This window comes from Pteropus vampyrus, unplaced genomic scaffold, assembly GCF_000151845.1.
Source record: "Pteropus vampyrus isolate Shadow unplaced genomic scaffold, Pvam_2.0 Scaffold102, whole genome shotgun sequence".
Lineage (NCBI taxonomy): Eukaryota > Metazoa > Chordata > Mammalia > Chiroptera > Pteropodidae > Pteropus > Pteropus vampyrus.
Genome location: NW_011888883.1, coordinates 1,701,331 through 1,717,800, shown reverse-complemented (window position 1 = coordinate 1,717,800; position 16,470 = coordinate 1,701,331). Strand labels below are relative to the sequence as shown.

The 16,470-nt window shown below is 33.5% G+C and overlaps 1 protein-coding gene across 19 annotated transcripts in view; it reads right to left on the bottom strand.

The window, feature by feature from the left end:
- Positions 1-16,470, bottom strand: part of SNAP91 (synaptosome associated protein 91) — a 139,089-nt gene that overhangs the window by 96,476 nt on the left and 26,143 nt on the right. For all 19 annotated transcript variants that reach the window (XM_023533421.1, XM_023533420.1, XM_023533418.1 and 16 more), the window contains 5 exons: positions 6,889-7,031; positions 6,146-6,221; positions 5,316-5,418; positions 2,512-2,605; positions 801-912 (listed from right to left, as the gene is read on the bottom strand). In XM_023533421.1, coding sequence (XP_023389189.1) covers positions 801-912; positions 2,512-2,605; positions 5,316-5,418; positions 6,146-6,221; positions 6,889-7,031 — 528 coding nt within the window. The remainder of the gene's footprint in view (positions 1-800; positions 913-2,511; positions 2,606-5,315; positions 5,419-6,145; positions 6,222-6,888; positions 7,032-16,470) is intronic.

Genomic DNA, 16,470 nt, shown 5'->3' with positions numbered 1-16,470 from the left:
GGATTAACTCCTAGGGAGGAGAGCAGCAATCTTTCTATACTGTAACAGATAGTTTATCTGAATATAGATTTATCATCTCTGCCCACATTGCTCTGCCAGTACCACCATCTGTGGAATTACTCACCATCATGGTATCTCATACCACACTGCCTCTATTTTTACTGCACAAGAAGTGAGACGACAGATTCACCCCACAGAATTCATCAGTCTTAGCATGAATCCCATCGGTCCAGAAGGAGCTGGCCTTACATAATGATGGAATGGCCTGCAGAAGAATCCATTTCAAACCTGCTCTATGAATATGCCTAAAGAAGTTAGGGATTCTAATATATACTCTGAACCATTGACTAGTTTATATGGTATGTTGTTCACCATAGCTAGAGTGCATGGATCCAGGAACCTAGGAGCTAAAGTGGACCCTCTCACTATTATACATAAGAAGGTGGCAGTGTCTTATTTCCTGTACATCTCCAGGGGTGGTGTCAGAGGTAGTTGTTAGCACAGTGGAATAGTTATTTATTGTTATGGAACTTATTCCTAGAGGCAAAGCTTAGAACATACTCCTTCAGTCATTCTGAAATTTCATAACCACCAAAATCCCTATATGACATCCCCTCCTGCTTGAAACATCTAGATGCTTTCCATTTCTTGCTCTTAATCTTGACTGATATGAGAATATACAGAGAAATGTGACCTGAATGAAATACATATTAAGGTTTTTATGTACTAAGTCTGCAGTATCCAGATCTTTGCATTTGATCAGCCTTCATTCAAAGACGCCATTCAGTAGTTCTACCTACCAAGTAAGTTAATAACTCCATCATTGTAGCAAGCAAAGAGTTTGATAAGATCTTTGAAAAGAAGCATAAATGCAGCATTTATGACACCATTTGTTAGCTCATTTGGATGCACCTAGAAGATGAAAATTTAATGTTAAAAATCATATCATCAAATGACAATTTTTCTGAGAGCACATTAAAATGTCTCAAATGATTTAAGAAATTAATCCATATTCTATGTTATATAATTATTTTAATTATTTTAGTAACCCTACCAATATCAAAAGATTGATTTTTTTGTTTGTTTCAATTTAATACAGTGAAGCTAGTCCTATCAATTATAAGACTTATATACATTCTATTTGGTCAGTGGTCCATAGCTCACTCAAATCCAGCTTTTAAACATTTGGCCTTTTTTTGCTTTCACTATGTTATATTACATTCTTTCACTTCCCCTATGGAATGTTCTCTGGGGAAGAGTTCAGGCTCCAAGGTCCTGCAGGGACTCAGTGAAGACGCACAGCACAGGGAATAAATACCTTAACAGCTAGTCCTAAAATAATTCCTGAGACTCACAGCATTAACTTATCCACCAAAAACTCTAATGACCAACACAAATAAGAATAATTTCTTCTCATCCCTCAATCCTTGTTCACAATTTCTCAAGCTCTGCTCTTTTTCCCTTTATGACTTTCGTCTTTTAAGACAGTGTCATTATGAAGGGCAAGAAAAGCAAAGAAAAATTAATATACAAAAAGAAAAAAAAAGCTAAGAAAAGCAATTCCATAAATACCTAGTGAAGTCCTTACTATAAAATCTGTCAAAAAACAAGATGGGGAGCTGCTTTTACTGAAATGTCACAGAACTGGGTATTGTGACTAGGATTCAATTTTAGATCACACCATGTAATTATAACAGAGATTTTAAATTATTAATATTTGAGGAAAATTGTTTTAAACAATTATCAATAGAAGAAAGCTAACATTGTGAAATAAGAATCTTATTATATGTCAAAATATTTTATTTTCATAAATCAAATATGTTCACTTAATTAAACTATTTATTTTTAAATAACTGTAAATCCACATGCAGTTGTCAAAAAATACAGAGATTCCCCTGTACCATCTACCCAGTTTCTCCCAAAGCTAACATCTCATAAAACTATAGCAAAATATCACAGCCAGGATACTGATATTGCTAAATTCACCAATCTTATTCAGATTTCCCCAATTTTACCTGTGTGCATTTGTGTGTGTGTGTGTGTGTGTTTAGTTCTCTATAATCTTATCACCATAGCCAAGAAACAGGTATGGTTTTAAGAGTCCAGTCATGTTGATATTGTCAGGAAGAAGAACTATGGCAAAACAAAAATAATTCTCTTTGGTAGATAGTATCATTTAAGCAGTGTCTATAAAATGACTTCTAACAGCAGGCTGAGTTACTTAGCTGCCTGAAGGTACATTTTGCAGTTACATGCTATTAGACACAATAGGAGACCACCATCCTGCTGCAAACCTGGGGTTCCAAGAACGCACCGCTCTATTTTTCCAGGGCTTATGTAAAAACCTGGTAAACTGCTCATTCTGGGCAACTCAAATCATCTCCCTTAAATTAAGTTCTTATCTTATCATCTAAATGAGAGAGATCTAAATCTGCTTCCTGAGGATATTCCCATCTTCAAATAAAAGACAATATTGATTGTGTAAGAAACATTTGCTAGTGTGATACATACATCAAATTCAAGCAGTGCATCAATTTGTCCCTGCAGTATTGGCATACTCTTTAGTAGCTTTTCAGGAGCCATTGTCCTCATTACACCATCAGCCCTATAATTTTTTAAAAAAGAAAAAGATAAAACTTCCTTGTATATGGAAAATTCAAGACCACACGCATTGTTCTAAGCTATTTTCTCCCTATTTCACTGTTAATTTTGTGGGATAATTTTGAGAAATGAAGAGGTTGTAGTTGACTTCCCTCTCTGTACTACTTCCTCTTATCTATTCTCATTCTTCGACCACACAGGCAATGCTTTTTTTTTTTTTTTTTTCTGCACTGTCCTCAGGAAGAAAGTAATGTGGTCTGGATGAAAGAGGTCGGTTGAAAGCTCATGGCTGAAAGTGATGTAAAGGATGTCATTGGAGAGAATCATAACCAGGCATGTTGACTGTTTCATTGTTGCTGTGGGCTGCATCTCCTGGATCTCAGGAGCTTGAATGGTGGAGACGTGATTACAGAGGACGCGCAATTGCAAGGCCTTATTTCAGGGCTCCCATGGGTATAAAGTTGATGTATTTAAAATTCCACTTACCACAAGGTAAATTTAAAATTTATTCAAAAAAATAATTTTTGAGATTTCAGAGGACATAAGCATTTGTTAAGTATAACAGTTTTACTTTAAATGGCTTTGTTTTCCTTTTAATTTTACTCCTCAATGTTATCTACTATGAATGGAGTTTTGTGCACATCTCTTTGGGTTGTGTTGGTAAACAAATTAATAAGCAAGTAGTGTTTTGGGGTTCATATATTAGCTATATATTTTCTATCAGTAAACATGTTTACATACAAATAATTTTGAATGTGTTTAACTCATTTGTTAAAATAATTTCAATGAATTAGAAATGCTAGGACTAAGGATACCTGAAATTTATATTTTGAGTCAAAACTACAGTTTTCCCTCTAACTGTAGATATATTCCTCATCAGTCTGTCTCCCAATGTTTGTTTATGGGTTCAAACTGTACAAAACTATTCAAAACAGTGCAAACATTAGATATAGGTGTTTTTAACCTTTGACAGCGACAGTACAATGAAATTGCTCTTCTGTCATTGTTTAGCTCAATCATCTTCATATATCCTTATTCCTTAACAGTCATTCATATTATTTCATTTCCCTTGGAATATTAGTGGCTTTGTTATTGGTTTCTAAGTGTTCATTTATGACTAAAGATGTTAACCATCTGTCATGCATTACAAATGAAATACTGTATCCCTGCTATAATTTTACTGTAGTGTTTTATTTTTTGGTTGTACAGAAGTTGTATATTGAAATATAAATATGTTCTGTTAAAAAAAAAGAGGTCAGTTGACTTTCTGAATAGATTTTTTTAAATCTATAACAGAGATAATAGTATTAAAAATGTAAGTTTCCTAAATGCCAGTTTGTTTGTTTCTGAGAAAGAGAAAAACATGTCTTAGAAGTCTTCAAAACCTATAGGACTGAGAGTACAGATGCTACACTATAAACCAGCAGTGAAGAAAAATGCATGCTGATGTGCATAACATAGTTTGGCCAAAAGGAGATAAGGGCTTACCTAGCTTCAGAGAGCACAACTGAAGGTTAGTGCTGGAGGGTGAGTCAGAGGGGTTGCAAAACCCTGTATCCACCCACGGGCCTCTCAGGGAATCCCTGCACCCAGTGATGGTCAAGGAGTGGCAGTACAGAACTAGCTGAGGAAATACCCAGGCTGATAATGGCAACTTTCAGGGTCTTTCCCACTTCAGTGGTAGGGAAAGCATCCCAAAGTGTCTTTATGTGTCTGTCCCTAAAGAGGTGCAGAAGTCTTTCCAAGAAGGCTGTGGACCTGTACTGCAAAGGCCACAATGCATCTGGGAACATCAACGAAGGCTTCCCAGGGCCTCGGAAGTAGTCAGCGGAAGGAGACCTAGAATCATCTCTAATAAGAAGGAGATGAAGTAAAAATCTCAATTTTATAAAATCTTCACCCAAACGAAACTAATTCATTTTGAATAGGCAAGTTTATCTTGTTCACCATCACGATAAAAAAAAAAAAAAATTCAAAGCTAATGTTATGTGAGCTATTACAAAAATAGAGTTATATCTTTCTGTGTGGATTCTTAAAACTAAAATATTAAACATCCTACAATACCTTGTCATAATTTTAAGTCAGGAACAAATACAAGATTTATAAATTTATGGCTGAACACTTCTGATTAAATTCAAAGACCTTTTTAGAGGGGAAGAGATGTTAATTATGAATTACACTGCAAACATTTCAATGAGGTTTCTTAATTAATGATTATTATTAATAATTAGTACAATTATGGTGTATGTGTGTATGCGTGTGCATGTGAGTGAAATACTAGATGGTATTACCTCTCAAAAACAGATCTCCACTGTACGCACAGTTCAGTTTCAACTCAATCAAAATAAATTGAAATAACTATTGTCGACTATAGCTACTGTGCTTTTAAATGAATTTTGTTTAAATTCCCTTCACTTAAAATTATTTAAAGGTATATATGTGTTTAAGAATTTTAAATTGATTTCAACAAATAAAATGTTATACCATGTCAATTCAGAGGAGCAAGTCAGATTTTCTGCATGAAAATATAAAGTAATGCATATTCTAATCTCAAGGCTAGCTTTTACATTATTAATTGAGTTTCTTTTTTTCAGGTGATTGTAAACTTGGCCTTCATGAACAAAATTAGTTGGCATTTAAGCTTAGTTAAAATAAATCAAGGATGCCTCAAAAACTTAATCTGCTCAAACAAATATGAGAAAGAAAAAACATACCCTTTCTTCACTCTGGCAAAATCAAAAGCCATCTGTCTGTAAGAAAAAGCCTTTTCATTCAAATATCTACTATAGCGCCTTATGAAGGTAGACATGTCATAACCTGGGGGAAGGGGCAGAGGAAATAAAACTGATTAATAAAATACCTTCAATTGTGCTCTACCAAGTACCAATTTTTTTAACTCCTCAAATGTAAATGATTCTAGGATGAGGTCAATAAGTGTATCAGACAGGTCTCATTTAAAATCTTACTGCAAGCAAAAATACTTTCTGCATGAGACATTCCAAGACTATTCAGTTTAGTTATGCTACTACCCTTGTACAGAATGTCTGTTCTGATTTTTCCTTGCATTTTGTTCACTGTTTAAAATAACTGCCTGCTTCAGACTTAATACATGTAGCTCTCTGAGAACTACTCACTTGCTTGGTGTGCTTATCTTACACATAATAGCAACCAGTAAATAAAATGAATGAACAAACAACTGCAGTTCAAATTCTATTAATTTACAATGAACACTTCTTTAAGACTAGAATCTTTTTGTTAATTAGAAAAGTATCTTTCATTTCATTGCTTGTTGCACCTTCATAAAAAAACTACTGTGGGTCTAGCATACCCACTGTTACTTTTTAAGGTAAATACTGAAAAAGACAAAATAAAATTGACATATACTTCATATACTGAGTTATATAACAATGAAATATTTTAAAACTACTATAAACTATATATTTTCACATTTTTTCTTGAACACCCAGGGGAGTTTATAACCTCACTTAAAAAAAATCTACATTAAAAACATTAGTAAAAAATGATAAAACATAAATCTTCTCACCATGGGATCCACTTTTGTCCAAAAAATTGCTCAGATTGAATAGTGTATTTCTAGAGGCCAAATACTGAATAAATCTCTGAAAAACAAAAATTAGAATTAACCACCAATATTCTCAAATCATACCTTTAAATAATTTCTGATACTAGAGGGAATTTTTTTTTGTGTGTATTCTCATTGTGATCTCTTTTCTCTTACTCAGTTATAAAGCTTCTCAGTCTGCTGACTTTTTCTGAGGGGAGATAAAGACTGAATAATACTCACTAAATTAGAACTAAATCGTATAAGCTTTCATTTCTGTATATAACAGAAACACCGCAATTTAATAGGTTTCAGTAGGCATCGCATATAAAATAGGTAATTTTTATTTTATTAATACTTTCTCAAACTAAAAATTTTTATAAAAGCAATTTTCACTTATGGGCACTTCTTATGGGAAAAATTACTGTATTGTTCCTTTCTCCTAACATTTTTGCCCACTAATTATATTTACGTGGTATATACATTTTAGATACCAATAATATTTAATACTTCAATAACTCTATGAAAATGTCTAACTTAACATTCATTTTTTGAAAAATAGCTAAACAGAAGATTAGAAGTGTACTCTAGATGATTCCAAACCATAGATTTCCTCTTCTTTGTCCCCTAATTGGTGAAAATGCAAAGGCCTTAAGTCATCACCAAACTATTTCATAAAAGCCTCCCTTCCCCAAGCAAAAAAAAAAAAAGTTTACTTAGTTTACCTCATTTCCATGTACCATGAGATGATGTGTTGTGACTAAAGCTTTAAATACAACCACCCAGCTACTGTTTGTTGCCCGCTCAAAGAGTGTGTCGGCCATCTGAGGAATATTAACATTGGTCTCATTGGTAGCCTGGATCAAATCTATAAAAACAGAAGATTTCAATCACTGATATTAATCATCACAACAAAAGTTCATTTAAAATTTTAAACATTTAAACTTGTTTACTAAAATATGAGTCTAAAATTGCTTTGACGATAGCTAGTAAAATTTCAAAAAATATTTTCTCATGTATATTTATGGATACACAAATTTATTCATTACTCAAAATATGTTTTTTCTTGAGTTTTTTACAATTATTATTATTGAATCCTCTTTTGTACCTTCTTTTGATTTTTTTCTGTTTTCTGGTACCAATTCCATTTTTTTAAATTACAAACTCCAAGAAAGCAAAGCTGCATATTAATATTTGTTAACCTTGCAAGGACAATTGTCTCAAACATGTGGACCCTTATTCTATGCAACACTTGAAGTCAACAACACATAGCTAAAAGCTTAATTCACTTGGATTTTAATCATGATGGCTGCTAATAAATACACTTGTCATGTAAGTGGCAGAATGAGAGCAATAAGTAAGTTAAAGAGGAAAGAATTCCACTCTGCCCCTCTAAACTTTCATAGAACATGGTGCATGCATTAAATTACTGTAATTTGACTTGAATTTCTAAGAGAGTAAACTTTTATAATACATTCACTGTTCACATCTGTATAACATCAGTATGATTCCAGGTGTATCTCAGGAAATTTTTTTTTTATATAGCAGCCAGGAGGGGCTACCCAGCATTCAGAAAATGTGGGAAGTACTGTCAGAAAGTTAGCTGAGGCAACCAAAGATCATGTGCTAAGGAACAGAAGCTAAGCTACACTGGGGCAGTGAGGATTTAAGAAGAAACAATACTATATGACTTCTTTTGCAGGCCACATCCACCATGCAGAGTCCCTAAGAAATCCCATACAACAAATGCAGAGACAAACCCACACTTTTCCTTACTCAAAATCCATCCTCAGTAATCATTAAGCTATATATTTGCTTTATGCATGTCTCTATTTCACAGTAAATAAGGTTTTAAAAAGTTGATACACTACCACTGAAATATCTCTTAACTTCTTGACTAAAGGGTATCAATAATTGTCCTGAATTATAAATGGACCAAACCAGGCTTATTTCTTACTTTATATTTATTTTAAATTCCAGTCATCATCCTCACCCTCTTAACACTCATCCTTCAATATTTTCCTTTATTGGAATTCTATTCATCCTTCAAGAAATCTTTCCTGGTCCCTTTAAAATGCAGCCCCATGTGACCTCCCTCTGTTTTAAAAACCTAAGGCATCTTGTTCTCGCTGGGTGTTCATGTTAGATGTGTATCTGCCATAAGTTCCTACCATACCAAAGCTCTTTGAGGATGAAAACTGTTATATCAATGCCTGTTTCCTGTGCAGCACTTCGCAGAGCACTATGCACAATAAACCTTTGTTGAACAAAATGTGCAAAAAAACACATTTTAGCCCAAAATAGAAAGTCATTTGAAAAAGAAACAAGCACTACATTATAACACTGTTTTCTTAGACTAACTATATCATGGACTATTTTATACCTGAAATTCTGTGTAGGTTATAAATTCTTTTATTTGTTTATTTACTGAACAGAAATGTATCGCTGGTCCAAGGAGACACATACATGCTCAGATAACAGAGAAACCCCTGTAAGAATTGAGTAAAGAGAGGCAACATGATAAAGTAGAAAGAGCCCTGGTCCAGAGTCCAGCTCACCTTGTCTAGATGTGACTCTAGGAAAATTGCTTAATATCTCTTTGACTCAGGCCCTCATCTTTTAAACAGGGGTAATTATCATTACCTTTCAGGGCTATTATAAAGATTAAAAATGGTCTGAAAGAAGTAGGCACCCAAAATAAATGTTTGTAAATACTGTTACACATATACTGCATTACGAGAAAGACTCCAGTAAGAGGACCCTAAAGTCAGCTATGACATGGGAGAGAAGTACATTTTTAGCAAATATACAAAGTGTGGAGCCACAAGATGTGGTGTGTTCTTAGAGAACTATGGTGGTCTGGGGGCTAGGTGTGGGTAGGTGGTGGGCAGAAACTGAACTAAAAAGCTAAGGAATGGCCAGTGAGGGACCTCACACATGATATTAAATAAAGAGTCTGGACTTTAGCTTATAGACTAAGGGGATCCCTTGGAAAAGTACCAACAGGATTTCACATTTACAGTCAGCCACATTATTTAGTGACTACTAAATACTATCTTCAAGGTAAGCAGAGGCACAGGATAAGGAATAATCATCTTTGCCTGGAGATACCAGAAGACAGAAAAATGGTAAGTTAGAAAGCTCAGTTGAGAGTCAAAGATGAGGTGAATCTAAATCAATGAAAAGGCAGTGGAGATGGGGGAGATAATGAAATGGAGCAGAAAGATATTTAGGAGGCACAATTGATGGGATTTGCAGGTGAATAAATGGATATTAAGAGGTAAAGGGAAAAGGAAATCTGAATAATTCAAGGTTTCTCATTTGGAATCCAGTAAATGCTTTTTACTGAAATAGGAGTAAAATTGTTTTCAAAGGAGATATAAACTATGTGGGACAGGAATACATTTGAAGTAGCTGTTGGAGATCTAATCTGAAACGTTTGATAGGGATTAGAGGCATGTTCTAAAGCTCAGGAGAAACATTTGTCCTAGATAGAAATTTGAGAGTCATCAGCAATGAAATGGGAACTGAAGTCATGAAAGTAGAAGGAACTCAAAAATCGTGCAAAAAATTGTGAAAATTATGCTATAAATAAGAAAAGAAATAAGAATTGAAGCTAAGAAAGACTCATGTTTAAGAGATGAATGGAAGAAACATAAGTGAAAGAACAATCAGAATGGTAAAGAGAAGCCCAAGAAAGTGAACTTATGGAAGCCAATTAAGGAAACATCAAAAATTTCATGAAACAATTAGGAGTCACTGGTGTCAAATCCAACAGAAAGCCTTGGTAAGCTGATCCCCCAAAATAGAATATACAATTCGGGAACTGCTACCAAAGCCTAAAGTATTTGCTCTTTGACTATTTATAAAAAATAATTGACTACCCTGTTCTGTCACTAAATGGGAAGTACGCATAAAGCAATTCTGATGCATAACGAAGATCAAAGGCTGTCTCAAGGAAAAGTAATCATGTGATTGAACTGTGAGCTGAACTAGCCACTTTTTTCATAGACTACGCTTTTTACTTGAAAGAACAATTGATAGACTTCAAACCAGTGGTGATTCAGACTTGATATTCAGCAGTTATTTCTCTAAAATTAAGTTAGCCTGTCGCTTACCAAAGAAAGAAAAGAAAGAAAGAAAGAAAGAAAAAGAAAGAGAGAGAGAGAGAGACAGACAGACAGACAGACAGACAGACAGAAAGAAAGAAAGAAAAAAAGAAAGAAAGAAAGAGAGAAAGAAAAGAATAGAATGACAGCACTGGTTGCCAATGATAAAATTTACTCTTTCAAATAAAAATTAGAACTTTTGAAAACTTATGTCTGCTCTAGTAATCCTGACAACGTTCTAGTTTTTTGAGAATTTTCTGAAAAGGTCATTGGTGATATTAATGAGTATCATTTGTTGATATTATATAACAAAATGTGTCAATATTTCAGAAAATGTGAGTAACTCAGTGAACCAATATTTTCCAAATGACTAGTACAGAATGTTACAAAATAATGCACTCAATTCATTTAAAGTACAGGTAGACAAATGCAAATGCATTTTAATGTAACAGAGTATAAAAGTTGGATTTTAATGTAACAGTATAAAAGTTTACTGACATGGTTTCAGATTAAATATTGCAATTTAAATATAAGAAAATATCACTTAACAGGTTTATGGGATAGTATCAAAGAAGAATATCCATAATTTTATGAAAAGGCTGTTAAAACGGTGCTCCCTTTTCCAACTGCATAGCTGTGTGAAGTCAGATTTTCCTCACATACTTCAACTAAAACAATATATCCCAACAGATGGGTTAAAGAAACAAATATGATCATCCATCTTCTATTGAGCGAGATATTAAAGAGATGTATAAAGATATAAAACCATACAACTCTTCTCATTATTATTTTTTTTTGTTTTGGAAAATACTTATTTTCCCTAGAAGTATTATTTGTTAAAATGTCAATAGGTTGATTATTGTTATTTTAAACTGAAAAATATTTTAAACTTTCTCAGTTTTGATTTCTAATAGAGTAAACATCTAAACATATAACTTGCAGAAATAAAAGCTCTTTGAATCCTTCAATAATTTAAGAACATAAAAAAGTCCTGAGACCAAATAGTTTGAAAGCTGCTATTCTTGTTATATACTTAAAAAGACAATTGCTATGTTGTAGGACATGCACATATTTAACAAAATGTTTTTACATAAATATTGCACAAATTTATATTCTAACCAGTAGTTTATGAGTTTCTACTACTTGACTTCCTCACCAAATAGTTTCCATTTAAAGAATTTTAAAAAATTAGAAACAAAACAAAGCATAGATGTAAACGTGCAGAAAAATATTCTTGAAAATTGTGAGAATCTAAATGCTAAATATCTTTCATCTTTAAATCCTTAGAATTCAAAGTCTTAGTTGAACTTGGGTAGACACATATGGTATTGTTCGGGAAGTGTTAAAAATAGCTTTATTAAAGTATAATTGACATACTAAAAAAGTGCACATATTTAAAGTATACTATTTGGTAAATTTTGACAAACATATACACTCATAAAACTATCAGCAAAATCTAAATAATGAACATATCCATCACTTCCAAAGATTCTCTCAATCCCTTTTATAATTCCTCCTTCCTAACACTCTTCCCCAATCTCCTCCCCTGTTGTTCCTTGGTAATCACTGATCTGCTGTAAGTCAATGTACATTGATTTGTATTTCTAAATTTTCTATAAAAAGAATTATACTTTTGGGGGGGGCAGGGAAGAAGTCTAACTTCTTTTACTTGTCATAATTATATTTTGAGATTCATCTGGTTGTTCCATGTATCAATAGTTCATTCCTTTTAATTGATGAAGTGTATTTGTTATATGGACATACTCCAACTTTTTATCCATTCACCTATAAATGTATAATTAAGGAGACTCCAGTTTTTGGTTATCACAAGTAAACCTGCTATGAACATTAGTGTAAAAGTATTTCTATGAACATATGCTTTCCTTTCTCTTGGGTAATTGCCTAGGAGTGAAATGGTTATTTGAAAGTAAATATTTGAGAAACTGCCAAACTACTTTCAAAATGGTTATATCATTTTACATTCCTGTCAGTGGTGTATGAGTATTACAGTTTGTTTATTTATTTGTTTTTGCTATTCTAACAGGTATGATGTGGTTATCTCCCAGTGGTTTTTCTTAGCATGTTCCTGATGACTAATGATGTTGCACATTTATTTCGTATGCTTTTTATTAGTTTATCTGCCATTGGTATAAATTCTTTTGCACTGGTTAATAAAATTATATTGGTTTCAAGTGTACAATTAAATAATATGTCATATGTATGTTGCATGGTATGTTCACTACCCAAAGTTAAATTTCCTTCTGTCACCATATATTTGACTTCCTTTATCCTTATGTGTCTCCTCCCATCCCCTTTCCCTCTCTGGTTACCACTAAACTGTTGTCTGTGTCTATCAGTTTTTGTGTTTTTTGTTTGTCTTGTTCATTTATTGCTTTTAGTTTTATATGCTACATATACGTGAAATCGTATGGTTCTCAACTTTTTCTGTCTGACTTATTTCACTTAAGCATGAAAATCTCAAGATCCATTTATGTTGTCACATATGGCAGTATTTCATCTCTTCGTATGGCTCAGTAATATTCCATTATATATATGTACTATATCTTCTTTATCCAATCATTTATCGAAGGACACTTTGGTTGTTTCCACATCTTAGCCACCATTAATAATGCTACAATGAACATCGGGGTGCATATGTTTTTATGGATGAATGACTTTAAATTTTTACATACCTGGATGCCCAGAAGAGGGATTGCTGGGTCAGCTTAAGGAAGTTCCCTTCTATTCTTACAGGTTCCCTTATATTGCTGAGAGGTTATTCCTTGTTTGTTTGTTTGTTTGTTTTCCCATGAGTGGATACTGAATTCTTTCAAATACATTTTCTGTATCTCTTGAGATGGTCATATAGTTTTTCTTTTTCAGTCTGTTATTTTGGTGAATTAACTGATTAATTTTCAGATGTTAAACCAACTTTGCATTCTTGGGATAAACCCCCTTAGTCATAAAGTTTTATCTGTTACTAAAATTGGTTTGCTAAAAATCTGTAAGATTTTTTACATCTATGTCCATGAGAGATATTTTAAAAAATTATTTTGTTATTAGTTTCAAGTATACAGTATATTGGTGAGGCATTTATATAGTTTATGAAATGATCTCCTGATTACTCTTCCCTCTGGCTCTCTGCATAGCCATTACCTTACTGCTGTCTGTATTCCCTATGCCATATTCCCATTTTATTTTCTTATAATGTCTTTGTCTGGTTTGGGGAACGGAATAATGCCAGTCTCATAGAATAAGTTGAGAAGTATTTTCTCATCTTCGATTTACCGGAAGAGTTTGTATAGAATTGGGATTACTTCCTTTTTAAATGTTTAAATGGGTAGAATTCACCCATTAAGTCATCTGGGCCTGGAGTTTTCTGTGTTAGATGGTTTTTAACCATAAATTCAATGTCTTTAATAGGTATAGGGCTATTCAGGCTATTTATTTATTTTTGAATGAGCCTTGGTAGTTTGTGCCTTTCAATAAATTTATCCTTTTCATATAAGTTGTTGAATTTATTGGCATTGAGTTGTTAGCAGTATTCTCTATTGTCTTTTTAACATCTATGGAATCAGTAGCAATAGCTCTCATACTTACCTGATATTGATAATTTGTCTTTCCTTTTTTTTTTCTAACTGGTCTAGGCAAATGTCTTTCAATTTTATCAATCTTCTCAAAGAATCAGCTCCATCTCCACAATTGAGGAGATCATGAGGATCCAGCTGGGGACCTCCACCCTTTGCCATAGCTTGGACACTCTCTCATAGCAGTAAGCTGGGACAATCCTAGAACTCACCTTGCTTGTTTTCCATCTCTCAGGGATCATTGTCCTTTATTGCTTGATGTCCAATAAATTAAAAGCAGTTATTTGATAAACTTTGTCTAGTTTCTAAGTTGTTTCAGGCAGGAAAGTATATGTAAGTCCGGTTTCTCCATCTTGCCACAAAATCATTTTTTTTGGTAGTTTTAAGAGATGAAGATATGTTAGAAAATCTCTCCTCGGCAAGATATCACCAAAATAAGAGAATAGAAAAAATAGATGTAAATGGGAAAACAACTTTAAGAGTTGTAAATAATTGTTCACTAAAATAAGAAAATAGCGACTAACTTGAATAGGTTAGTTGGGAGGGATACCTAAAAGGAAGGTGCCGAGAGTTACATAAATGAGAACAAAGTCAGGACAGCAAGAGTAAGAAATGAAGACCCCCAAAGTTAACCTTAGAAAACAAGGATGAATGGAATAGAAAATAAAAAATAAAAGAATAAACACCTGTGAGTTTACAGAGATAAAGGGGAGCAGTTTGCAAATGTGCCCAATATGATAAATAGTATTTGCAGAACTTAATAACACTATCCTTCTTCAAATAAATTCTTCTTTAAATAAAAAGGTATAAAATGTGAACTTTTAAATTTTTTCACTTAATCTACTCAATATAGCTGAATAAAAACTTTACTTGTAGTTTTATATTACCATATTACCACAAGTGAACTTTAATGTAATCTAGTTTCTAAACTATTTAGGTAATTTCATCTCAAAGAAAAATACATACATTTTGTCTTTTTTTATAGTTCTTTGTAGAAATTTAAACTACAAAAATCCCCTTCTTATGCTCTTTGTTCCCCTATACAATTATGGCAGATTCAAAATTAGGAGATGCAGTATATGGACATCACAGTCAAGTCATTCAAGATAAGGCTTTGGAGAACATCACACCCAGTTTGATTACAACCTGTTACTTAAGACCTATCTGATCTGGAGCACAATTGTCCCTCTTAACCTCCATTTCCACATTACTATGATGGGGATAATAACAGTACCTATGTGACAGCTGTTTTATTAAAGCAGGTAATGCAAGTGAACTATCTAGCACAAAGCCTGATACATTATAAGGGAAGGATCAAAGTACTAACACAGAACTTGATATACTATATCCACCCCACACAGTATAACAATCTCTGAGCCAGATACTTTGCTTACACTAGATATATAGATATATAGATGTATAGATATATATGAATATATATTATAGTATATATAGTACAGTATACACTAAAAGGGATAGATACAAACATGCGATTATAATTAGATCCATCTTTTGACTACCAATATTAAAAAAGACTTGGCTCTGTTCTATCAGCTAGAGATCCAGTAGTAAACAAAACAGACATTGTTCGCCTTCGTAGATCTTACTTTCTAATGGAGAACACAAATAACTAAATTACAATGTCATACAGAAATAAGTAATGTGATAAGAAATAAAGGGGATAGAGAGTTACAGTGGGTACTGTTTCAGATAGAGTGATCAGAAAAGACCTCCCTAAGAAAATGACATTTAGAGACCTAATACAGTGAGGAAGCCAGCCATTCAGTCATCTTGTGAAGGAATGTTTCATGCAGAACAAACAGCAAATGCAAAGCTCTGAGTTAAGAACATGCCTGATGGGTTCAAGAAACAGCAAAAAAGCCGTATTTCTGGAGAACAGCAAAAGAGAGAGAAAGTGGCAGAAAAAGAATTGATCAGGACCAGATAACTCAATGCATTATAGGTCAAAGGAAGCACTTGCTATTTTATTAAATTGCAATAAGTTGTTTGAAGGTTTTGAGCAGAGGAATGACATGATCCGACCTATATTTTCAAGAATTACTATGGTGGCTATATGGAGCACAAACTGGGTGGAGGGAGTGGAGTTAGGGAGACAAGAAGATTATTTTAACAGTTCAGGTGGCAGGTGATAATGAGTTTACATCAGTTTGGCAATGGGACAGAAGCAGGAAAACAAAAGGTAGGATTCTAGATATTTTGAAGGTCAAGCCAAGAGGATTAGCTGATCGATTTGATGGGAGGCATGAGACACAGAGAAGAATCAAGAATGATAAGCTGGTAGGATCTGAACAACTGGATAAACTGCTTCTTATACCCTCTGCAAAAGAGCAGAGGAGGTAAGATATGTGCTTGTATTGAAGTGCTTATTTCTCTTTTCACCCACTTTCACTCTCTTCTTTGACATCACTCCCAATCACATGGAGCCCCAAGACCTGTGCAGTGTTTGGGCTACATCTAAGAGTACTTCTAGTGTCTGGAACACATAAAAGGATGTCCTCAGAGTTATATCAACATTTACGTATCATGGTAAACTACACTCCCAACGTGCTCAAACATAAGTTGGTTTGAGATGCAGGCATCAGCTGCTTTT